This window comes from Pangasianodon hypophthalmus, chromosome 12 (assembly GCF_027358585.1).
Source record: "Pangasianodon hypophthalmus isolate fPanHyp1 chromosome 12, fPanHyp1.pri, whole genome shotgun sequence".
NCBI lineage: Eukaryota > Metazoa > Chordata > Actinopteri > Siluriformes > Pangasiidae > Pangasianodon > Pangasianodon hypophthalmus.
The window spans coordinates 15,763,490-15,788,922 of NC_069721.1; the positions used below are offsets into that span (position 1 = coordinate 15,763,490).

Consider the following 25,433-nt stretch of genomic DNA (forward strand, 5'->3'; position numbering starts at 1 on the left):
AACAGGCCTTGGACCAAGCAGCTGTTAGGAAAATGACATTTATTCCCTGCCATAAGCTACAGTTGCTATGGAAATAACTACCACTCCTTCTAAGTTTGTTTTTAGGAGCATAAATTGTGAAAAGCAAATTGCCAGCGTTCCTTGGCTTTCCGCAAGTTATTTTATAGCAAATATATAAAGAATACCTAACGTATCACCACCACCAGCACCTCCTCGCTCTCATAGCATACATGTAAAATTAAGACAAAATATATTTAGTCATATACTGATCAGCCACAACATTACAACCACCTGCCTAATATTGTGTAGGTATTGTGTGTGCACTCTGACCGGTCTGCAGCTACGCAGCCCCATACGCACCAAGCTCTTCTGTGGGATCGGACCAGAAGGGACCACTTTCAGTAGATACTAACCACTGCAGGTACTACCACCCCACAATACCTGCCATTTTGGAGATGCTCTGACCCGGTCATCTAGCCATCATGATTTGACCCGTCAAAGTCGCTCAGATCAACTCTCACAGCAACTTCGAGAGCTGACTGTTCACTTACTGCCTAATATACCTTACCCCTTGACAGATACCATTGTAACAAGATAATCAGTGTTATTCCCATCACCATGGTTCTAATGTTATGGCTGATCCACACATCAGTTTAGTAATTTCAGAATTCTGTCGCTTTCATGTATTCAATGCAACTATCATTCCTTTATGGGCAAGTACACAGGGATTAACCATAGCCTGATGGATCAACAGCAAAAGTTGTTAATAAGCATCAAAACACATTAAGTGATATTGGACACCTGATCAGAAACCCAGGTTACACTCGCTTCAAAAGACAAGGTCCAGCTTACAGTCGGCATGGAGTTTCCCGTGTTCTCGCTGCATCTGTGTAGACTTTCATCAAATACTTTAGTTTCCTCCAAAAACATTCCATTCTGTGGAGGTTTACCATGAACTGCCCATGCGTGAAATCCTGCCATGGATTGATCACTGTGCATTCCCATTTTTCCTGGGACAGGCTCAGTGTCCACCACATCCCAGACCAGGATAAAGCAGTTACTGAAGATAAATAAATACATGAATTCAGTGGGCGTGGAAAATTGGGATTAAACAAACTATGCTACGAGATTAAAAATGTAAATATTCATTCACCCATTGTTTGAACAAAAGCACACAAAGATCTTTTATCACATATAATAACCTGGGCTTTATTATCAGATTTCTGTGTGAATGGTCTCATCTTTTCCCCTCTTGATTTTCAATATGATTTTTTTTTTTTCAATAGTTTAATTCTGTCAGCCACCAGGTTGGACTAGATGGTGGTTCAGTTCAGCCAGTGGATTGAGTATTGGAGATCTGGGCTCTGGACAACACAGGACCACAGAACTGCAGCCTTGCCCAAGAGCCATCCTCTTCATGGAAGAGATGAAGAAGCATATTCCCAAAGGAAGGCACACCTTTTTAACTTGTGGTTTTAGGAAATGAAATAGTCTGGAGTCTGTTGGAGATTGGAGCTGGATGACTCCTCCTGCTCCTGTATCTCACGTGCCGTTTAGCTGAAATAATGACACGGGCACAGTAAGAATGGACAGTCATCGGCATTCGCTCATCAGTGAAGGGTACTGACAAGGACAAAGTCTTCCACCATGCGAAGCACAAAGTCGCTTCACCACAAGAACAGAAACAAAAATACACACACACACAAAAAAAAAAAGATACAAAAATAATTGTCTCTTATACAAAGAAACTATTAAGGGAGGGGGAAGATATATTTCAGAGTATGAAAAAAGAACTGAAATTATACAAAAGCAGCAATAATCGTTACTTACATCAACAAAAAACAAAAGAACAAAACAGTGCTTAGTTGAGGTGGAAGCCACAGATGCTTCCGAGTGAAGACTTCATGACCTGTCTATCACTTGTTTTGGGATTATTAATTAAATGGAAGATTCCTACACACCACCCCACCCACCATTCCCAAACCCTCTGAGTGACATACTCCAAAGCCCATTCTAAACAAAACCAACAGGAAACTGAACACAAATAAAGGGGGATATTTAAAAAGACAACAGGATACATAAAAAAAAAAAAAAAAAAAAGTTGCACTCATATGATTTGCAAAGACCCATCAGAAATAGAGAATGAAGAACCTGATGCTGTTCACAAGGTTTTAAAAGAAGAACCAAAAAAAAAAAAAAAGAAAAAATACAACCGACACACAACTGTAGCTACCCAAACACCTACAACAAGGGAACAAATGATGGTACAGTGTTCATGGAAAAAGAAAAGTGTAAACACAGCACAATAAATAGGTAAAACAGCAGGTTTCCTCACCATGCACAATGCAATGACTCAGTACTCTCGCCCGCAACACGGCTCACGCTCACTCTCAGCATTATTTTTTTCTCCCCTTCTGCTTTTTTTTCAATTTTTTTTTTAATTTCTGTATTTCCCAAGTGCAAAACATCACAAATGAACAAATCTGGATTCAAGTAACATATATACAAGATTTTGGTGGGGTGGAGGAGGGATTTTTTTTTTAATACAAATATGCAGTTACTGTACATTGAATATTTGCCATATTCATAATTTACATATGAATTTTCTCTAACAATAATGAATATATATTAAAAAGGGGAAAAAAGATGAGATTTGCTGTCAAGGCCTGACAGTTGCTGTGGAAACCAGCTGTCTCTTTGCATTCCCAAAAGTGATTGGTGCACAGCACCAAAAGAATGTAGTGGGCAGGGAAAAGATCGCCCAGGCAACGGTTACTACGTCACCTCCATAGCAACTGTGTTTTCCGCTATACTGTTGATGGACTGCTTTTCTTGCTCATGATTCTCCCTGAGAAAAAGGACAAACATACAATCAGTATTTCTAATGTTGTTTTCTTACCCTGACAATTTACATGCTACGATGAAATTTAAAATGATCTATAGTTAATGAGTGAAACGTGGTGCGTATGCGCGCTCACCCAGTGGTGACTTTGGGAAGTTGACAATTGCTAGCAGCGGCTGCGAGTTTTAAGGCAGCAGGTGGCATGCCACCGAGACTTCTGGGCAGATGGCGAGAGTTGAGGCTGGCGATCTGGGGCGTGGCAACACTCAGACGCAGATTGTTGCCAATCAGAAGCTGAGGGGTGGAGTTTGCAGTACTGTTCCCATGATTGCTGAGCGGATTGTGTGTATTGTGGATGGAAGTGGTGGTGGAGTTCGTACTGTTAGAAGCAGGTAAGCTAGCAGGGGCAGAGGTCAAAGTCACTGGTGACGGGCTTGTGAGCATTGAAGGAGATGTAGCAGAGTGTTGTAAGCCCTTGTAAACTCCTGGAATAGAATTAACACAGTCGACAAAATAAGACAACAGAATAATTATAAGTAATCAGCAGACACAAAGTGTATGGTTTTGTTTGAACAGACCACTAAAGGCCAGTTCCGGGTAAATCTGTTTTGTCTGAAGGGGTGGGGAAAAAAAATTAGACATGAAAATTTACCCAATCAACCTCTTTTTGTGTACTGTGCTTATCAAACGTTTAACATGAAAACCAGAATTAACGTGGGTCAGGGTAGTAGTGCTAGTAGTGACAGCAGCAAATGTGCTTTTTTTTTTTTTTTAAATGGCATATGCAACCCTAACCATTTTTTGCTACTGTGCCACTTTTTTTTTTTTTTTTGCAACATTGACATAAAATGCGGTGAAAAATAATCTATGTTTGTCCATTCTTCTCACCTGAGGCCTGGAGGATGCCATTGACTCCACTTCCTACAACACCATCCTCTTTGACTTTTAGGGTCAACAGCTGATCAGAGGTGACCAGAGCAGAGGCTGCAAACTGGGCACTGGCTGAATCCAGCGTCTTAGATGCAGAAACTAGAGACTAAAGATAAATGAAAAGAAAGTTATTACATGAAAATTCAATGTCTGCCTTATGTCGGTCTTTTACTCGCACACACCTGTGTGCTGTTGGAGACATCGCTGGCCTGCTGTTGGATCTGTTCCAGCTGTTGTTTCTGCATGAGAGCCAGCTGTTCCTGGTGCTCTTGGAACTGTTCTGCTGTGAACACTGATAAACACAAACACGACAATCATTAGCACAAAGCATAAATATTACCATGAAAGTATGTTATCCAGCATGTCTGTGTTCACCCTCCTATCCCCTTAATTGCTACCAGTCTGCCTGTGCATTAGGCATCTAGTAGACCAGCTGTTTTTTTGTGCATCTAAAATGCAAAAAATGTAAAAGTGGCATATTATGCCAAAGCTGTTCTGTACTAAACTCCTTACCACGGCACAGTTTATTTATAGAAAGCACCACACTGATTCTGTGTTCTTTCATTTTTAAAACAAGCATAAACAGCTGAGATCTAATTAACACAGAGCAACAACTCTCTAACATCTATTAGCTCAACTTTATCATGTGGACCAATACAACTCCATTCACTTTATGAGACTGTGCTCTGTATCTGGTGGAACTTTAACTCTCCCTGCACTTTTCATCTCCTGATAAAAGTGGAAACAGAGCCCTTTAACCTCAACAGCATTAGCATCGGCTCGATCGTTTGCAATCTTATATAAAATGCTTTTATTATACACCCACTTGCTTAATGAGGTTCATGTTCAAAGTGAAATCAAGACTTGAGCTTGTGCTTCTGGGAATAGGGAGAAATCCACACACAATCTGTTTTCCCCTTTCCTTTTCACATTCAAAATCAAACCATTTTCACTTTTATTTTTTCTTATACCAAATAATTCACAATACTGATGGGGATGTAAATACACAACACACATAAAACAAAGTAGTGAGGTTGCAAGTGGGTTTGCTAGTCACAGCCTCCCAAGATACCACAGCATGACCAAGCACCAGACAATTTGCACAAATTAATTTTCAACCCACACACTCTTCTTCCTCTCCAATTATGCCCACACACTGAGTCAAAGGAAAGGGAGATTAACAATGTTACAAATGAGAAAATATACAATTTCTGTACCACCAGTTTAATGCTCTGTTATTAGGCACTGTCCCAAAAGCTCAGAACCAAAACTAAATATCATGACTGTAGATTGCTCAGTTTTATTAGAATATTCTTCTCCAAGAAAAGTATTAAAGGCAACAACTGAAACAGGTGTAGAGCCTGTGAATCTGAGTACATACATACAAACTCACCCATTGAAGAATTTATAGTAGCAGCTCCTCTGTTTGGTGTGTTAATGCCTGATCCTAACGCTGTGGTTAAGGAGCGACTGAAGCCTTTGAGACCACAGTGGGACATGCCACCCCTTGTGTCTGATTGGCTTTTTAGTGTCCGTGGTTTAAAGTGTCTCCAGCGGCAGGTCTTAATGTTTTGTAGGATTTGCCTCAGGTCAGGTGAGGAAGTAGAAGTCTGTGTTGACGAGGTGGGGAAGGAGGTGCTGTTGTAAGAGGAGCTCTCTGAGAGAGGAGGAGAAGCAGAAGCTGCCAAATCCTCCTCTATGTGGGAATCTAGACTGTGGAAAATGCTGTCAAGATCCGAGTGGGCCCGGTCCAGGAGCACTCTGTACATCACAGAGACAGGTATTACACACTGAGACAGAAGCACTTACGAGTTAGTAAAGAGTTCTGGCACTGTCCTGCACCAGAAACATACAGTTCAATGACAAGTTTCCAACTCATTGCAGGAACTGTGACCAGCATTTAAAAATAATGCACGTGACCAGACATGACATTTTAACGTGGCAAAAGTACAGCAACGACAAACATAGAGGAGGTTGAGACCAAAGTTGTGATCATTTTTTCTGCTTTATTATATGAATATGGTGTAACATTTGTCACAGAGCATTTAGCACCAGCTATATTTGATAGAGGACACACACTTCAAGTTTTTCTCCCCTATGAGCAGCATGCCACTGTATGCACGTTCTTGAAAAAGTTCCTAAAAAGGCTCCTGTGGTGGAAACGCGCCACTTGATTCAGAGAGACTTGCCTGCCACCTCGTCCCACTCGACGTCGTGCCAACCCCAGACAACAGCGTGGTGCTGGAAGGCTGGTGAGAGAATATCGGAATCGTGGATCACATGACCCACCCTCAGCCTCACTACACCATGGCCAGCCTCCCCTCTGATCCAAACGAGCCTGAGAAGAGAGACAGCATGAAAGAGACAGAGAGAGATGTATACAGGTTATTTTAAAGCAATATCAGTAAATGGGATGAATTACAGTTCAATTACACTTTTCCTTCTGATATGTGAATACAATCTTGAAAAAAATGAGTAAAGAACTAGCAAAAGTAAAAATAAATACAGATTGGGGGAGAAGGGAGGGACATACAGAGTGGTAAACACAGCCTGCTTTCCTTCTGAAAGCAAAAGGTCCGTCAGGGTCATTCTCTTCCTCAGCCTCTGATGACCCAGAATGCATCTACAAAAAAAAAAAAAAAAAAAAAAAACAGTATAACCAATTTAAAGAGTTAATGTGTGTTCAGAGGAAACTGGTAGCACAAAAGTTCATGAATATATTTTAAGGAAAATGCATGTGGAATCTTCATGCAATTATGCACACACTCAGTGTGTATAAGCTCATACCTGTGAGAAAGGATCTTCATCTGAGCTGGGAAAGTCGTATTGGTTGAGGTCTTTAAGGTTGAATAGGTGGGAGCCAGACTGCTGGGGAGTGGAGAATGGCTGGATCTTGGGCTTTTTCTCATACTTCCTCTTTGTCCGGACCACCTCAGTCTTCTCGGGCTGAAGTAGTGGACCAACAAACAAATAAATAAATGGGGGGGCACGAGAACCTTGTGTAGTTTTGTTTTATAACAAATGATGTCAAGAAATTCTCATTTTGTTAATTCTGAACTATGAAATTATGATTCATGGATCTAGCCGTTTACTTCACAGACACTGCAATAGCCATTACTTAACCCAGGTATAACTGCAGTAGAATCAGATAAACCCTGACCTTAGTCCTATAGTCCTTGAGCTCAACATGGTCCTGGTGGCGGTACTGGCTGCTGCTGGGTAGGGGAATGATGGGAATCTTGTAAATGGGCTTGGCCATGGCCAGTGCCTCCGCCATGACATCAGCACCAAAGTCAGGCATGCTGTTCCTGGAGACACATCACGGACACTTCTGAATTCTACTGCGCTACACATACCAGCATAGGCGTGTCCTGGCTGCCTAGTGAACACTTCTTACTTTCTAGGGAGATTATTTAGCGTGCATAGATGACACACTATCTTTTCAGTATCAGGAACACGTCATCTTAAAACACTCATGAAACCAGGCAAAACAAAGTACAGTGCAAAGCAGTCATAAAACTCTACTGGTTACTACAGTCATCTTGTGTTTAAATATGTCAAGAGAAAATAAAGGCACTAGCCTTATATATTTTGTGTGTTGTGAGAAAAGAAGACAACAGCTCAAGTGGAAAGGTTTTTGGTGACTTTTTGTCGAAGACACAAACATGATGTGCTATGCTAGAAACTCGACCATAAAACTTGTTACTTTTATGTGCGTTTGTGTTGGAGGCAGAGCTTATTAATACAGAGCTTATTAACACTTTATCCTATTACACTTTCACCCACATGGAACAACAGCGAGGTAATTAATAGCTGAAGTTACTGTTAACATGAAGTTACTCAAAATATGAAGTCAGGCTCCGTGTGAGGTATGGAAGAGCCCGTTGGGAACACTGGAGGAAAAAGTCTATTAACCAAATTCCCCCTTCTTTTAAATTCAGCAACTGGATCTAGTTTCCTAAACACATTGTAAAGTTAAGAACACTCTTACTAACAGAGAGAGTGACTGTTCAGTGTGATGCTAACTCTGCCACCACTGATCATTTGCTTGGAAACATGACAAACCAAATAATATTCTTGGTATCTTGGTGTCATACCTCTTCTCCACGATCTCCAGTGTGAGGTGCAGCAGCTCTCGTTTGCTTTTCTCACGTTTCTTGATCATTTCCAGAATGGTGACGGCCCTACTCAAATCTCTCCTCAGTTTCAGCATCTTCTCATATGATGCTTCGTCATTCTTACGGTTCTGTTATAAACAACCAAGAAAAGAAGTTATCCATCAAATGCGTGCTTATGGACTGAGGATCTATGAAAATTCTGTTTTTAAAAGTTTTATACTCGTCATAGTTTTGAAATCCTGAAATGCAGGATTAGGTAAGACATTTAGGAAGATGCAAGATAATCTGGAGTCCTTTCACTTACTTTGCACACACAGTGAAATACAGAACAGAAGTTTATGATACCTATCTATTAACGAGCAACACTTTAGATTAAATAGGAGTGTACGTTTTCACTTAACTAAAAAAATAAGTATTCTCAGGACACTCACCTTTCTGGTCTGCATTTTCTCGGTCCTGCGCCTAAAGGCCACATAGGGGTCACTGGTGCTGGAGCAATCTCTCTTCTCCTGCTTGACTACTGGCGCAAGTGATCCAGTTTTACACGATTTCCTCTTTCTGCTCCAGTACTCAAACACCTCCCTGATCAACTCATCATCCTCCTTAAGCAAGAGCTTCGCTTCCTGCAAAGTCACCAGCTGAAAAGCCAGTGACATGGGATACGTACTTAGAGATTTCACCAAGCAATAACAATTAGCTATTTGTTTTTTCACAAAAAAATAAACAAATAAAAATTATATATATATATATATATATATATATATATATATATATATATATATAAGGAATTGAAAAAAAAAAACTCTTGAGGACATTCTTCACTTGTCTTTCATTTATAAGAACTTTCAACTAAATAGAACATCTGGAGCTGATCTTGACAATAACAATAATCTACAATGAACATTTAATTTCTGGCTTCAAAAAGTGAAGTCTTGGAGCTTATTGTAAGACATTACAAATGATGATACCTGCTGGCCACTGCCTTTCTCTAGCCGGTCAATCATTTGCTCGAACTGCAGCACCCCCACCTCCATTTTTTTCTTCAGCCTGTTCACAAATGCCTCATCCTCAGAGTCCAGGTCATAATCCGGCTGCTCTGCATCCAGACTGAAAGCTGTACAATGATTTAAAAAAAAAAAAAAAAGGAAAAAGAATGAGTTGGAATGCAAGCACGCAGTACAGGGTTCATTCTGTGCTTAACAAGGAATTCAATAGCTTCCGCCTCCAACAGGGCATTTTTCCAATGTTTTCTTTGGAAGTCTTGCTTAAATTATGACAAGGGCAAAAACACACAAACACGAGCATCCGCAACATGTCTCAAGGGACTACACAAACACACTGAACTGAGATAACTATGGGAGCTCCCAGAAGGGGAATAACCACATTCTCCAAATACATTATAATCATTGTAGCTTAATTAACAAGGCATCAGTATGTATACTATATCTGGCAACACAACTAGTTTGTATCAGTGTGATTTTAAAATGACAAAATCAAGTCAGTAATGTAACAGTGTGGGCATTTCGGGAGCTCCAGACAGCTGTAGTTTGAGTTGGAAAGGGTTGAATCTGTTGTAATTTCCTCCCTCACTCTGATTTTTTTTAAATACTCATGCACCCCTTTTTCCTCTTATTTTTTCTAACATTTCCTCTAACATTTCCAGTTATTAATGCATACATGGATTCTAGCCAGAGACACCCTCTTCTACTCACACATGAGCATAAACCAGATAGACAACTAACAGAGGTACATGATGGTTCCCTTGTACAGCATGAACCTAAGGTCCAGAACTCTCGCTTTTACTTGAGATAAACAGTAAACTGTAGACAGACCTGCACTAAAATACTGCAGTTGGTTAGCTCCTTAAACAAAAATGAAATGCAGCAAAGAAATCTATCTGCTGTAAACCACAAGCACAACATATCATGAAAATATTTATTAAAACGGACTCATTTTTCCTGATGGATGTATTTACACATCCGTATGATAAACACGCTCCCCCAGGGAGCACACAGCACTCCATCTAAATGCTTTTCAGGACATGCTGCTGAAGAGCACAGAAAACTCATTATACATAACAGTAGCCCCAAGAATTTTCAGCTAGATAAAACTAAATAAACACACAGAAAAAGATAATAAAAAAAATTCAGTATCAATCTATCCACATTTACATGTCTTTTAAAATGCATGAGATAAATCATGTTTCTGTAAGAAGATAGTACTTCTAACCTCTTCACATTTTCTTCTCCACAATAAATGATGACAACACCAAAGCTTTGCAGTTTTCAGGTGGTTTCAGCTTTTAAAGGAGAGGCGTTTAGATCTTATAAGCTTACTGGTTTTGTTTGAGAAAAACAAAAACTATCAATTTGTGACTGACCTATCTTAAATATTTGAAAGGGTAACACAAAAACAGCAGGCAGGCATTAAGCAGGTTTACTGTATGTAACGATCATGGCCATAGCTTGAAAAACAATATTTTGTAATTATTCAACCACATGACCTTGAATATAGGTTAAGGTGACTGAGTAATAATGATATGGTTTAGATTCTTTTTTGTGAGTTGTTGGAGACTTTTTAAAACTGGACACATTTGGACCAACACTTTCCAAATAAATAAATAAACAAACAAATAAATGGTGGGTGGGTTGGAGTGCTTGCAGAAGAGGAAACCCGGCTAGTGTGAGAATATACCCTAACACAATTTGTGGACAGATGGACAAATGGTGATTACTATACAACAAGCACTCTTCACACAGAGCCTTAGTAATTACTATAACAATGGCATCCCACAAAGAAGATCCTTAAAGTGAGGGCTTAAAGGCAAGAGGCAGATGGCTTCCAAACAACACCCTATGTGCATCTGCAACATGAACAACCCTCACACACACACACACACACACATATAAACTTGCTTCTGCATTCATGAGCAGTCCTGTTACTGCTGGACTCACTAACTGCCCTCCTGCTTAATTAACATTCATATTTAGGCCCAAATGCTTGCCAACTCACGCTGTATGTGAATGAGCTGCTTTGGCATCTTGAAATCGCCGGGGTACAGCGATTCGTAGTAGGAGATGTTGCTCTCTGCTTCGGGCACGGGAATCACCATGTTGTCCCTCTTCTCCCCGTACACCTGCTGTGCTGAGATAGCTCGCTGGAGATGGTGCTCCTACAAAAAAAAACCACACACACGGATTAGGACAAACTGTTTCAGTACACAGGTTAAGCTGACAAAAACATTTACAATTATGATTTTTAAATGGCAAAAACAAATTATGCTCTGCTGGTTTTTCCTTAACGTTCCTCCGTGGATTGAAGGACTATTAGACCATAATCAGAATTATTAATACATACACCAAAGAAGATTCGAACGTTTTTAAGCTCAGGTTGAAGTCAAACAGTGATTTCTCTGTTCACCCCTGTTCTAATGAAAACCATGATTCCATCTATACTCCACAGAAAACGAATATCAATGACATGTTACCAGCGTTCTCAGTCTCAAGAGAGTAAGTGAAAAGAGAAGATTGCCATCTTTAGTGCTTTCAATGCTCAGCAACCATGTAGCATATAACGGCCCAGTGCACCTGATCTTTCTCCATCTGCTCACTTTATAAACTGAAACAGATGATTTGTTGGTGGACAAGGTGATTGGTGGAGGACTCAACGTATGACTGCATAACACTGCAGTGCCTCATTGCACCAACATAAAATGAATATGCAGTCAATGTGTGGGTAAAAGAAGAGCTTATCAAGTACATATTTAAATACAATGCCTAAATGCAAATGCTGTGTTACTTCCAAACTTGAAACACCCAACTGGTATATCTTTCTCTCCTGCCCGCGCACACGCACACACACACACACACACACACACACACACACACACACACACACACACACACACAATCTGACTCATGACTCATCTCTTTGCAGCAAAATTTCCAATACAAAACAATTAGCAGAGACCAGGGTCAGAGCACCTTTGACACACTGATTTAACTGAAGCCAAACTTTCAACGACAACGCAGCTGTCTCTGGTCTCTAAACAGCAGGATGAGCATCTGCATCCCTGTAGTCCAGCAGTTAACATGCAGTTAGAAACTTATCAGCTTGTTAACTTCAACCTGTGGCACAGCTTGAGGAAAAAGAAAAACTCACGTTGGCCGAATCATGCTCTTTACTTCAAGTCACACAAGTTGATGGATTATTTTGCTCTGTCAGAGTTCCCACACACTTTCACCAGGAAAAAACTAATTACTTTTCTATACCTTTAAATGAACAGTCATACTTTTTTGGTTAATAAACCTCATTTGGCACAATACTGAACATAAGATGTTTGCACAATTTAAAGCAAGAGGTACTGGATTTGCTACTTGGGTCCACATCCTGGTCTCCTGTAAACCAGCACTTCTCAAAATAGGGTCCAGGGAACATGACCAGGGGGTCTGTGATTTTTTTTAAACACTGATAATAATGGGTTGTGATTTGCATCACTTTAACAAAATTACTATATTTAATCTTATAATTATCAGCAAGTTTGACTGGCTACTTGAAAGCTATTTAAATCTCAATAAAAACCAAAATCCTCAGAAATAGAAAGCTGCAATAAATAGCCAAAATATTATCGTATCCATTTAAATAACAAGCCAAAGTCTAAGAGTTCTGTCCAGGATTTCCAAGAATGTACCTGCACAGCTACATGCTAACCATGCATTTCATGATAGTGCCACCTACACAGATGTGACAAAGAAAAGACAGCCAATACCGATGTTTCTTCATCAGCCTATTTTAACTCTGCAGCTTTAGGATGACTTGCGGCTCCCTGAAGGAGGACACTAAGAGCTGACTAAAGCAGCCCTGGCTGCCTATTTACTCTGGCTCAGCATTCTGCCTGGGAACCGCGGAAAAGCAGGTCAACTCCAACTGGAACACTTCCATCACCTCTCGCCCAGTCTCCATAATGACATAAAGCATCTCAGCTACTCCAAAATAAACATTTAAGACAATCTTCAACTGCTTGCTCAAGAGAAGAGAAAAATACAGGACTGCAAAATATAACAAAATACCACTCTAATTAATTCATAATTAGACCACTGCTTGCTTGAAGATATATTTGAATCTGATAATTTATCTGCTCACACAGGTTTTATAGATAGATACTTAGTTAACACTGGCAGTAAACCTGGCTTGCTTTAGTTTTTTTTTTTTTTAAATATCTCCTCACCACCAGTGCCGGCATTTAATAATTTCTAATTATACCATAGATCACGTGGTTGCATTATTTCCCAATAATGTCTACACCCATCCAACAGACCTCAAGACATTACTTTTTGTTAAACTTTAACATGATACAATCCACACGCTTTCAATGTCAACAGTACTGATTATATTTGTCTCGTGACTCGGTCCTACAGAGGAAATAACGGAAATGATTCAAACCCAAAATGTAAACAGACGTCTTGCCAAACTTCGTACAGCCTCCACGTGATGGTTTCCCATCACAATAGAAAATACACACATATCTACATACACTCTCTCTCTCTCATGTGTGTGTGTTTGTGTATATATATATATATGTATATCCACACACACACAATTCACTAAATATGGTTTTAAAATGTAAAAAGTAACTCCTTTCACACATGAAGTTAATCCATAATGAGCAAGTTGTAGCCTGAGTGACAATCCTACATACGTTATAACTATCCATAAAAAGACAGTCAGTGCAGGAAACAACTTGTGTGAGGTGATGCATCACATACTGATTTAGAGATGCACACAAACTACATTCTATCCCAAACCCTTCACGGAGTGTCCAAACATATCCTCCAACTCCATATCAGCTTGTTACGTAAAGACATGATACTCCTTACAAATGTACCAATATCAAAACACAGTATAAGCAATACATACATTTCACAGTATAGTGAACGTTGTAACGTAAGCCATATGTTCATAAACTCGTAAAGGGAGCTCTCCCTTCTTTACAAGAGATATCTTGTCACCAACTACTGTACTAAATCTCTCTACGCTATAGTGGAAATCTCATCATGAAGGCTCTGTTCACACCTGGCGTTAACATCTGTCTCAGATGATCCGATAACTACTGGACAGTCAAGACAGTGTTCACACCTGGTTTTCATGCGCCTCGAAACGGTCTTCAATAACTACTAAGTGCATTTCATCAGAAGCAGGGTTGCCAAATCTGACAAAACACAACCTGATGTCAATTCAACCAGACTCAAAATACTAGCAAGTCCCAAACAAAGGAAGTGTTTATATTTACATAACAGAACAAATACATACATGCATAACAGATACATAACAGCAGTACGCATGTACTGTAGTTCTACAACATACCCAAATGACAGGAATTTCAAGTTCTTATCTGCAAACTCATCACTGCAAAAGGAGTAGCAACGTTTACAAGTAACATTATACAGTATTTGTTAATGAAGCACACAGTTTTAAGCTTCACAACAGTGCTAATAAAGCTGCTTAAATAAAGAATAGCAGAGAGAATAAGTAGATCAGTTCACTGGACTGGATGTGTCTGCATATCAAACATCACATTCAACACTCATGCATGATAAAGTAGGCTATTTGTCATAAAATACTGCTTACGTTAGTCGGCGTGAACTAAATATTTAAAAGTAAAGCCCACACGCCCACCTATGAAAAAGTAGCTTTCACTTTATCTTGAACCAGGAGAGGCTACAGGGATTTAAAATAAATAAATAAATAAATAAATAAAACCGATAAAAAATTCGTTCCATGAACGAATACACTCAGTAGATCCTACATTCAGTGGCTGGAAGATTCACCCCCAAATCTTTAAAGGCTGGGGATTGGGAGCACTTTGGCTTTCTGGCAAGTTACAAAGCAGTAATTGGTGGACCAAAAAGTTATGGTGAATCCATCAAATGCGTACAATACATTGACACTAACACAAAAAAACATATGGCTGTATGGCACATGCTTAATTTATGCAGCAGTACCGTGCTAATTCAATCCGAGCTTTAAAAAAAAAAAAAAAAAAAAAAAAAAATCACCAAGGCAAAATAAGAAAAGCTCCTTCAGACACATCCCCTTATGGGTCAGTGCTTGGCTGTGTTTCATTTTACTACATTCTTATGCATGGCTTTTATTTCGCTAAACACGCCTAAAAGTCTGCATGGATCACGCAAGCATTATCATTGTTAATTTTCAAAATTATTGTAATTTTATAATGCTGAATATTTTAAATCAAATGTATTTTCAAAGGCATTTTCTCAAGCAATGCTCAATTTTGCTGTTGAGGCACAACTTCATTGACTTGAACGTGAACACCACCATTTGTCCCCCAGACAGCATTCAATTTTATGGGCTTTCAATTTATTTTTACTTTGGTCACTGAGCAACCAGTCCATGGTGATGCTGAAGTCTATAACTGCTCATGCTAACTAGGTTTCCGATATTTACATCAGATTCTAACACTGCTCACACTACTCGAAGTTCTGATTAAATTTTCTCATGTCAGAACTTTGTTGTGACCTGCAACATCTCTGTGGCTTTGTTGGGTGTTGTTTATCTGCCCACACTGTGTGTACAACACATGTTAAAGCCATAATAAAAAAATAAATAAATTAAAATATTTTTTTAGAAGTGTCTGCGTAAATTGTGCTAAAATTCTTCTTGACAAAGAAACAAGACATTTCACCTTTCTAAGAAATTCATCATTTGTACGCCTGGACCCAGGACTTCTTGTAGGGAATGTATCTCCTGACCATTTTCACACATGCACACTACTACCATCACAAGTTTGTCACAACCCAAAGCAGAAATATTGCACTGAAGAGACTGATGAAGATTCTGCATTTTATTCTACTTGCTTACTTTTTCCCTCCCCATTAACTTGTAATTTTTAATTAAGTTTCCTTTAAAAACCAAATGAAAAAGAAATTCTGCAATGGTACAAATAAAAAAATAGTACATCAATTATAAACAGCCCAGCACAAACCCATTCTTGGTAGTGCGTGCCCTGAAATTTATTTTGCTGTGACTCATTTTTTAACAACTGAGCCATCCCAAATAACTTTGTGTTAAGTCTTAATAGTGCACTCTGGGACAGTCATGAAAACTGCAGCTTTACACTCAGTGGATTAAAACCTTGTGAGCCAGGCACTAATGGATTTCTTTCATGAGCTTCTCATTTCTGATTTCAGTATAAATAAAACAGGCATTATGCAAGGTGTAAAATGGCCAGTAATGCCTGCTTGTACGTTAACAGCCCACTTCCTCAATTCAAGAAAAAGACCAACTATGCGCTGTCACAGGGCCAACCTGATACTGAGCGATACGTGTACAGGATTGCAGGCTACAACAAAAATGCATGAAAGGCTACAAAAATAAATATCTACTGTTATACATTAATAATAATCTTTGATCATGTTGACAGGAGCTTTAAAGTGAACTGAACAACTTTAAATTTGCATTCATGCTGTGTCTCATTCCTGTACGGGTGTATGTTTGGGCTCACTAGCATAAGCCAAAAATGCAAGTGAAACATGAACAAGATGCTGAAATAACAGCAAACAAATACAAGTGTGTTCATCAGTCCAATAACAACCACTCGCGTTGCTCTGATGCACGTGGGCCGCACGCCAGTGACAGTTAACCTGGGGTCCTGATGCAAGTGGGCTGACCATAAAGCTTGCGTTTTTAAAACTATTATTAAAATGACAATACAAAAAAATTCCAAAACAGGGCAAAATTTGCTCATCATCTATATCTTCAACTAGCAGAATGCACTGATTCCACTTTTGGGATAATATACCAATGTCAGAAGGGGACTCTTTCACTTTTCTGTGAAACATACATGGTGATGGCAGCAGTCTTAAGACAAGTTCTATCCTGTGCTCATACGCAAGATTTATGTGGGCAGTAAACATCTCAACACATGCATGACATAAAATACATCACTGGATCTTGATTCAGTTAAGGCCCTAATGCTAACACTCATCAGATAGTTACATCCCTAGAAAGTAGGGTCCAATCTATGAACCTTTGCTTCTGCATCTGTACAGTCATCATTTTAGACTCACAACAATTAAGTTTTTTCTTACATCTCATTTGATAAAGTCAGTTAATTATCAAGCCCTGAATAAAGTGTGATGCACAGAGCAGGTGTTTCACCTGAAGCAGGAATTGTGACCAGCCCCAAAGATAGCAGAAGTGTTCATAAGCGCCTGATTCTGTGTTACTGAGGGGAGCGTGACTGATTCAAAACTGAGTCTACTAAACTGATGGTTATTCAGTATAAACGTCCACGCTTTCGTATTGCATGACACTGATTCGAGTGGTTTAGTCAAGATGGTCAAAAAATAACCACAGATCAACATTCAAAAACTCTCAGGATGCATCAAGAGAATACAATCACTTCCCTGGTTAGCTGTGCTTGAGCTGGATCAGGAATGAATTGGACTTATCTGGAAGTTGCTACAGGAATCTTGTCCTTTTCTCTTTAAAAAGGCAAAACTTACATTCTCAGTTTATTACACTTCACAGACCATTTCTTACTGTTCTGTAAAAAGGCTGTTAACTGTCAAAAAGGAAAAACAAGCCTCAGGAAGAATGACTAAAGACAACTTTTTCCTATTACTTCAAGAACAAAATATCCACGTTATCTAAAGCACTTGCCATACACTCAGAGATCTGGAAATGAGTGCCTGTACACTCCAGGCATTTTCAGACCTGCTTCTAACCTGCTGCACTGGTTTGAATTTAGTACTTATGTGAAGCGCAGTGCTCCATGTGGATGTGCTGTGGGTGTGTGAGCTCAGTTCCGCCCTCTGCTGTTCGCTCTCGGTCATTACAGCCCCAACCAGCTCCTCCGACCAAGCTCCAACAAAATGGCTGCTCAGCCTTGGTCACGTGACTCCTTTGTGTTTTGCAAGCCGATTGCTAGTCAAACACCACGATACAACACGAATAATTTGCCCAAAATCGTAAGATAACGTCTTTATGTTCTTGCACGGTCTGAAAAATTCACCGCAGGGTACATAAACAATAAGATTTACCGCGGAGAAAAAAAACCAAGCGGCGGCCATTTTGTGAAAACCTGCGCAGGCGACACTGAGGCGCTCCTTTTATCGAAAAAAATATAGAAATTGTGTGTAAAAGTGATCCATGGCGTCTTAGAAACGTACCGATTCCTCCTCCTTTTCCATCCCCGTCGGCATCTGCGGCACAGCTCGGTTGATAGAGGCATATTCGTGCAGGTCTGGTAAATCCTCGCAGCGGAAGACGGGTAGGGGCTTGGTAGCGTCCAGCGCCCGCGCCCGAAACGACAATTTACTCATTTTTATATCGAAAGACGCAACATAAACATATAATGTCCCTTTAGATTCCCAAATGACACTGTTAGAGCTCTCATTGAGGAATCTGTGTCGGTCTTCGGAGTCAGTCTTCGGATTGGTTTGAAAAATACGCGTCCAGCGAGAAGAACGGAGCCGAAAAGGCCCGGGGCTCGGTCGCTCTCTCTCGGTGTGATTTTGCCGTAGCGCCGCTCTGTCTCCCTGGTTCAGTGCGCCATGGCCAACATGGCGGACATTAAAAACTCTTTAGCTGTGGGTTTGTTTCCTGCGGCCCGACCCCCTCCTCCTGCGACGCGCGTTCACGCGTCACTCATTCCCGCGCACTTCAACACGCGTGCGCGCCCCCGCGCTGGGGGAAGGGGTGCAACACACACACAAATAAAAACGGCTTTTGTGTGTGGTGGGGTATTTATTTTATTCAGCTGCCAAAACTGAATTATACTGCACATTCCTTTATATACACGCACATCTATTAAATAAGATGATGATGACAATAATAATAATAATAATAATAATAATAATGATGATAATAATCATCATCATCGTCATCATTATTATTTTTATTATTATTAATATTATTATTAGATTTTAATTCTGCTACGATGTGACGCCGATACAAAATACTGTTCTTCAATAAAAAAAAAACCCTTTTGCTTAAATAATCTTAACTGAGCTATAGCAGCATACACCCAGAAATAACCATCGCGTATAGAATTAGTGTAAATTACACACTAATGTCCTCCTCTGTCAAAAAAATACAGTACTATAGGACTGGAGAAACAGTCATACACCAGACAGTTTGGCCTACTTTTAGAGCTTATAACAATTTCTGTAATGAAAATCTACAAATAATTAAGGTAAAATGAATTATCCCGTACACGTAGCGTTAAAGCGTGTACTGCTGAAGCTGTGTAAACGCAGACCGCGTGTCGCCCTCTGCTGGTCAAACACGGAAATGACCAGGATTCAATGAGGAAGAAATCATCTCCATTGCTACAGAGAAGTGTGTGTGTGTGTGTGTGTGTGTGTGTGTGTGTGTGTGTGTGTGTGTGTGTGTGTGTGTATTTATTTATTTATTTATTTATTAAAGGGGTACTCAATCATAAAACACCAGATTAAAAGAATTGGTCGAAATGATGTCTCTAGTTAATCATAACATTTGTTTCTACATTTCATGTCATTTTGTATAAGGCATAGCTGGACAACAACAAAAATAGCACTGTGATTATATTGCTACACATTAAGTTATGCCTTGCAATTTATCAACACAAACTAGTGAACATGTCATGTGTCAGCCTTTTGGGAACACATCAATGCCATGATTTAACAACACACCCACCGAAGATGTATATAGAAACTGCGAGATGGTCAGGCTTCTGAAAGAATGCTATATAAATACTGCAAAAGTAAAAGAGTAAAAAAAAAAAAAAAAAAAAAGGCCAAGCCCCTATATTGCAATAATTAACAACAAACGACATTGTGAAGCTGGTATTGAGCCTCATTCTGCATACTGAGCTTTGGTCATGGAGACCACTGCATACTAAAACTAAAACAACCAAAACTGACTTGATTTTTTTAATCAGAGTATCATGTGGCTTTCTGTGTGAACTACTTCAGCACCACAAGGTCCTAAGTCACAATTTTTAGAACTGCTACACATATTAAATAAGTTTAGGATCTTTTCTTGCTTTCTTATTTTTGTGAGAAAGGGGAGAATTTTTGTGCAACAAAAATATTATGATAAAACCTAAACTGTTTCTATTATTAAGCTTTGATGTTACTACTGTGGAAAAAAAAAGCATCATTTGAGACTTTTTAATTAAATTAGCATCTTTTCTCAGGTTCTACACTATATCCTGATCTGCCAAAAACACCATCAAATTATCTCAGAACATATAAGGACCAAGATAATTTTCTTTAAATATAGATCATTCTCACCTTTAGGCCTGTGTAGTCTCAGCATATTGTAGATGGAGAGAAGCCCATGCAGTATAATATCCAATTTATGCATTAAGTCAGACCTTCCAAGACCTACACAGTCAATGAAAAATTGGATTAGATGCACGATTTGCACAATGACTGAAAATATAAGCAATAAATGTGAAGAATTTCAATCCTTGCACATTTTAGTACTGAATTATCAGACTTGTAGTGTTTTCCCAACAGATCGTATGGTACGGTACAGTACAGTTTCTAAACTGATTGCAGAACTAATAGTACCCTGGCTGAGACCCGTGTCCATTTCCCATCACGTAATGGTTCCATTTGGCTGGAATTACAGCCACAAGTAGTTTAGGATAGGTCTGCATTTGGTATACGTCACCATCCACCTTGAACATCTGGATCCTTATTTTTTTTTTTTTTGCCAATTCTTGGCAAAACTGCTATAGCTCAGTCAAATTGGATGGACATCACTGGTGAACAGCAATTTTCAAGCCTTGCCACACATTCTCAATCAATGAATCAGCTATTCTAACACATTCAGGTTCTCTGTCTTGAACCATTCCACTGTAGCTTCGGCAGTATACTTAGGGTCATTGTCCTTTTGGAAGGCGGGTTCTCTTGCAGACTGGAACAGGTTTTCTTGTAGGATTGCCTTGTATTTGACAAGTTTCCCCAATCTCAAAGGATTCCCTCAATATGATGCTACTACCACCATGCTTCACTGTGGAGATGGTATTCTCAGGGTGATGAGCCGTGTTGACTTTCTGCCAAACGTAGTACTTTGTACCAAGGCCAAAAAGTTCAATTTTGGTCTCATCAGACCAGAGCACCTTTCTCTACATGCCTTTTGGTAAACTCCAAATGGGAATTCATATGGCATTTTTTTCCAATAATGGCTTTCTTCCTGCCACTATTTCATCAAGATTTGTAGTGTCCAAGCTATGGTTGTCTTGTGAACAGCTTTCCCATTTGAGTTGTGGATCTTTCCAACTCTTTCGGTTACCCTTGGCCTCTTGGTTGCTTCTTTGACTGTCCTCCTTACCTGGTCACCGAGTTTTGGCTGATGGCCTCCTCTAGGTAGAGTCACAGTTGTGCCATATTCTTTCATTTTGTTGAGATTTATTTTTTTTTCAACCAAACCCTGTTTGATATTTTTTTTCAGAACTTTGCCCCATATTCGTTCTGTTGGCTCCTTGATCTTCATTATGCTGTTAACAAACTTTGAGACCTTCCAGGAATGGGTGTATTTACACTGAGATCACATGATACTTCAACTGCACATAGGCAGACTGCGTTTGACTAATTATGTGACTTCTGAGTAACTGGTTGCACCAGAACTAGTTTAGGTATTACAGATATTACTTCTGCAATCACAACTTAATATTTTATATTTAACTAATATATTTATTGCTAATAGTTTTGCAAAATATATTCATTTTACCTCAATTCCAAATGTTACAGGCTATTCTGTGTAGATTTACAACATAAAATACCATTTCAAGTGCAATTCAGTTCCGGGTTGTAACACTATAAAATGGGGAAAGTTCAGAGGGGAAATACTTACGCAAGGCATCGTATTTCTGTTTCTAAACACAACAGTACTTTCTACTGAACTAAACTGGTCAAATTCCACCAAATAAGTAATTTCAACACTTATGAGAGTATTTCTTTCCTTTTAATGAGCACATGCAATATACTAATTGATTTCTCTTACAACAGAAGACTCACAGGCCTGGTGCACTCAGACCAAATGTAAATAATTTTTCAAATATATTATTCACTTGAAATAGGAAGGACACGGTTTTTCAAAAAAAGCAACTTGTCACTGGCAGTGATTTCTCTTTGTGTCATGTTCATTTAGGCCAAGTTCGGAGCCTCAGAAACCTATAAAACAATAGGACCATGGTCTCTAAGACAGAAGAACGCTAATGTCGGCTTTGTGCTGCTTTCTTTATTTCCACCTTCCACTCAAAGCCTGTAATTAAAAATTTTGCAGTGTGTGCACCTGTTTCATAAAATTTCATCTAATCTGTTTCTGAATACAAAGTTTGACCCTGCAACAAACTAGCCACGAAAATCTGTATGTATTATAGGTGGACTGAATAAATTATTACAATTTTATACAGCTTAACTTATCTCTGTTTGATGCAACACTACAATCAAGAGAAGAGAGGAAAAAAAAAAGAAAAAAGGAAAAAAAAAAAAAAAAAAAAAAAAAAAAAAGGTGGTGGTGGTGGTGGGGGGGGGACACTGTGGCTTTTTCCCCAAACCACACACAGCAGTGATTTTGAGGCCTTCTCTGTCTGTCTCTCTTGGTGAATTTTAGTTTCAGGAGGCTTCACTGAGTAAAAAAAGCTTAGGCTACAATGAATGAGAATATTATAGGGAAATAAAACTGGAAGTCTGACAGTTGAATCTTTCTTGCCTGTTCTGCTTGTCCTTCCCACCCCTCCCATTTTCTTCCCACACAATAACACAATAATAAAAAAAAAAACTTTTCTTTTCTTGTTCATCCAGTGAGATCCTTGAACTCCAGAGAAACTTCAAAGCCTCTTGATCAGAAAATCTTCAGCACATCCCAGACTGTGTGGCTCAGAAAACCCAGAGGCCACCTCCACCCTTCCCCCACTGCAACTGCATCAGAGTAAACTGGGGCAGAACTAAGATGCATGCTGTGTGTGTGTGTGTGTGTGTGTGTGTGTGTGTGTGTGTGTGTAGGGCGAGGATCAGAGATTAGAACCCAAAGGACATGGCCAAAAGCCAGGGCTACTCTCTGCAATGTAGAGAAAAGGAGGAATAACCAACTGGGGACTAGATCATAAAGATCAGTACATCAAAAAAACATCATCGTGAAGTGTCTAAGGCAGTTTAAAGACGGTGAAATGTGGGAATGACTAAACAAACACAGCAGCAGCTCCAGTCCCGCCTGTCTGTAATTCGCTACTGTAATTACATAATGCCATGGCGCTCTGCATAAAGAGGGGGCGATCCCGGGGCGCTGGATCAACTCAACAAGGAAATCAAGCTCTCTGAACAATCCGACAACAATTCCATGCTCTCGATGATAAAAAGTCGGTTTTTATAGTGCAATCATCATCCCCGATGCTGCATTTGTGTGTCATAGCTGAAGCAAACATTCACGCCGTCACCGCCTAGTCGCTTTTTGACAATAATTAGACAGCGATCGAGGCCCTATCGCAAACGAGGCCAAGTCATTTACACGGCCACATTTTAAATCATCGAAATGAGAGCAGATCAACTTTAGGAAGAGGGCCAGAATGCTGAAACAACGTGGCTGATCTACGGCGAACACTGGCGCGTGCATCCTCCTGACGCCGAACACTGAGGAAGTTGGACGCGCGTGCCAAGATGTTTGCAAATGACATTACCGGAAATGTAAAGCAAAGTGAATAAACTGGTAAGAAAACACAGCTTAAAGTTTAAAATATCCACCCACGTCCCCTAATACAACCCGAGAGCCCTTAAATCACACTCCAGACAGCCATAGGAACGATCTTGAGGAAGTAAAAATAAGAAATATACCGATTTAAAACCTAATAGCTTTCCAATATCGAGTTTTTTTTAAACCACATTTAAAACCACAGGCAGTCGAGGGGGAAAAAGTCGCAAGCTGTTGTAGAAAAGGGACTAGAAAAGCCAAATAAAAAGATATTTAGAATTACAACCAAACTGGTGTTGACTTGTTTGTTTTAATAACATGAAATAGATATATTTGTGCTATAGACTGGTCACTTTTGGCTTGTTAGACATTTAAGGAGAAATAGAAGGTTAGAGCGACACCATGGACCTGCCAAGACATTCCTATCGAGGTTAGCCACCTAGCTAATGTTCAGCTCATTCTAGCGACGTTTCGCAAAATTCCTCAGGCACGACCTCATTTCTAAACAAGAAAAACCGTATACCATAAATTTAACGGGAATGAGACATCATCTATCCTTTCAAAAAAGACTTATGTTCACATAAAGAGCAACTTACCCATTTTAACCGCTAGGGTGGACGGTGACAATTCTGTTGTACATGACAAGCTACGGCTGCATAGTTAAGACCAAGAGCTCCGACACAACAAACGCTCTGCAGCAAAATCATTACTCCCATTTTCTCATCCATCACAAGTCCCCGGTGATCATTTATCAGAAAGACCAAAGATCCACATCAGTTTCACTCACTAACTGTCGACCAAAAAGTAGCTCAACACCGTTTTAATGATCACTTCAGCTGAGAGACTCGTCGTCAGTCATAGGGTTAACAACTTCTCTCTGAGCGATTAGACGCTTTCTGATTGGTCGCACAGTCTGACCAATCACCTGTAAGAGAGCAGCAGCACTCGGCCGGCAAGTGACGTTTTTTCCCCCAACCACATTCAGACAAATCCTGCCTCCTGCACAAGGATTGGCGACTAGCTTTTAACTGACTGTCATACGCCCCTATCTATTGGTCGAACTGCTTGTCAGTAAAACCTCTTCGCGAAGGAGGCGGAGTCTGTCGGAATGTGGTTGGGAAGCAAACAAAACATAACAACAAGCTTACCAGACAACCGTGAGGGGAGAGTTATGTGCTCATGTGCTGTATACCACAGAGCCGCTAAGCAAGCAGAATAACAGAAAATAAACCAACAGAACGAAATAATAGTCACATCTAGACCTATTTCAGTGAATCATCAAGATAGAAATACAGACAGACTTTAATAAGTACACACTTTCAACTCATTCCCAACTTGACCTGCTGCTGCCTACTTCACCCTGGCAGCCATTTAATGCACATAACACAATAAGTCCATTGTTTATCAGAAGCACTTCAGACTGATATGAAAACCTAAAAATGGAGTGGGGTTGAACTTGATGCCACAAGAATTTCAACAGTACAAAAAAAAGTCTAAAACAGATAGCTGTCTCTATTTGTTTTCAATTTACATAGGTTGTTCTGGTTCAGAAATCTCAAATGTAAACTCCAGAGACTTGTTTCACACAGAAATACTGAACTATTTCTATGCAAGTCTAAGGATAATGAACGTGTTTAGTAACTTCTTTAACAGAACTGCGAATATGAAAAAAAGGTCAAATTTAGAACCCTTAAAGGTTTTTCAGTTGTGTATTTGGGGGAATTCCTAAAGGTTTTATGTAAAACCCTACCAGTGAGTTTCCCTGTTAGTAAGGGTTCCCCTGAAAAACCATTTTAAGTGTTAGGCAGTATGCTGTGTTTTTATAAGCTGAAGACTACAGT

General features: G+C 39.6%; 1 protein-coding gene across 3 annotated transcripts; it reads right to left on the reverse strand.

The window, feature by feature from the left end:
- Positions 1–1,183: 1,183 nt before the first annotated feature.
- Positions 1,184–24,463, reverse strand: epc1a (enhancer of polycomb homolog 1 (Drosophila) a). Of its 3 annotated transcripts, XM_026915170.3 has the most exons (15): positions 24,189–24,463; positions 20,187–20,279; positions 10,903–11,062; positions 8,859–9,004; positions 8,322–8,528; positions 7,870–8,018; positions 6,933–7,080; positions 6,560–6,718; positions 6,306–6,395; positions 5,962–6,110; positions 5,166–5,533; positions 3,955–4,064; positions 3,731–3,878; positions 2,979–3,327; positions 1,184–2,848 (listed from the first exon to the last, which is right to left on the reverse strand). In XM_026915170.3, exons 3-15 carry the CDS (start codon positions 11,000–11,002, stop codon positions 2,776–2,778), a joined length of 2,196 nt encoding a protein of 731 aa, XP_026770971.3. In that variant the 5' UTR covers positions 11,003–11,062; positions 20,187–20,279; positions 24,189–24,463; the 3' UTR covers positions 1,184–2,775. The 3 variants fall into 3 exon arrangements, with proteins under 3 accessions (XP_026770971.3, XP_034165228.2, XP_026770970.3); XM_034309337.2 differs by lacking the exon at positions 20,187–20,279; XM_026915169.3 differs by lacking the exons at positions 20,187–20,279; positions 24,189–24,463 and adding an exon at positions 18,081–18,653.
- Between the last annotated feature and the right edge of the window lie 970 nt (positions 24,464–25,433).

Bases quoted from the DNA above. Each gene is read 5' to 3' on its own strand.
- epc1a (XM_026915169.3), bottom strand. From the start codon at position 18,233: ATGAGTAAATTGTCGTTTCGGGCGCGGGCGCTGGACGCTACCAAGCCC. The intron at 8,529-8,858 runs GTATCATCATTT...CTGGCTTTTCAG, and splicing joins AGAAAGGCAGTGGCCAGCAG to CTGGTGACTTTGCAGGAAGC. The intron at 6,396-6,559 runs GTATGAGCTTAT...TTTTTTTTGTAG, and splicing joins ATGAAGATCCTTTCTCACAG to ATGCATTCTGGGTCATCAGA.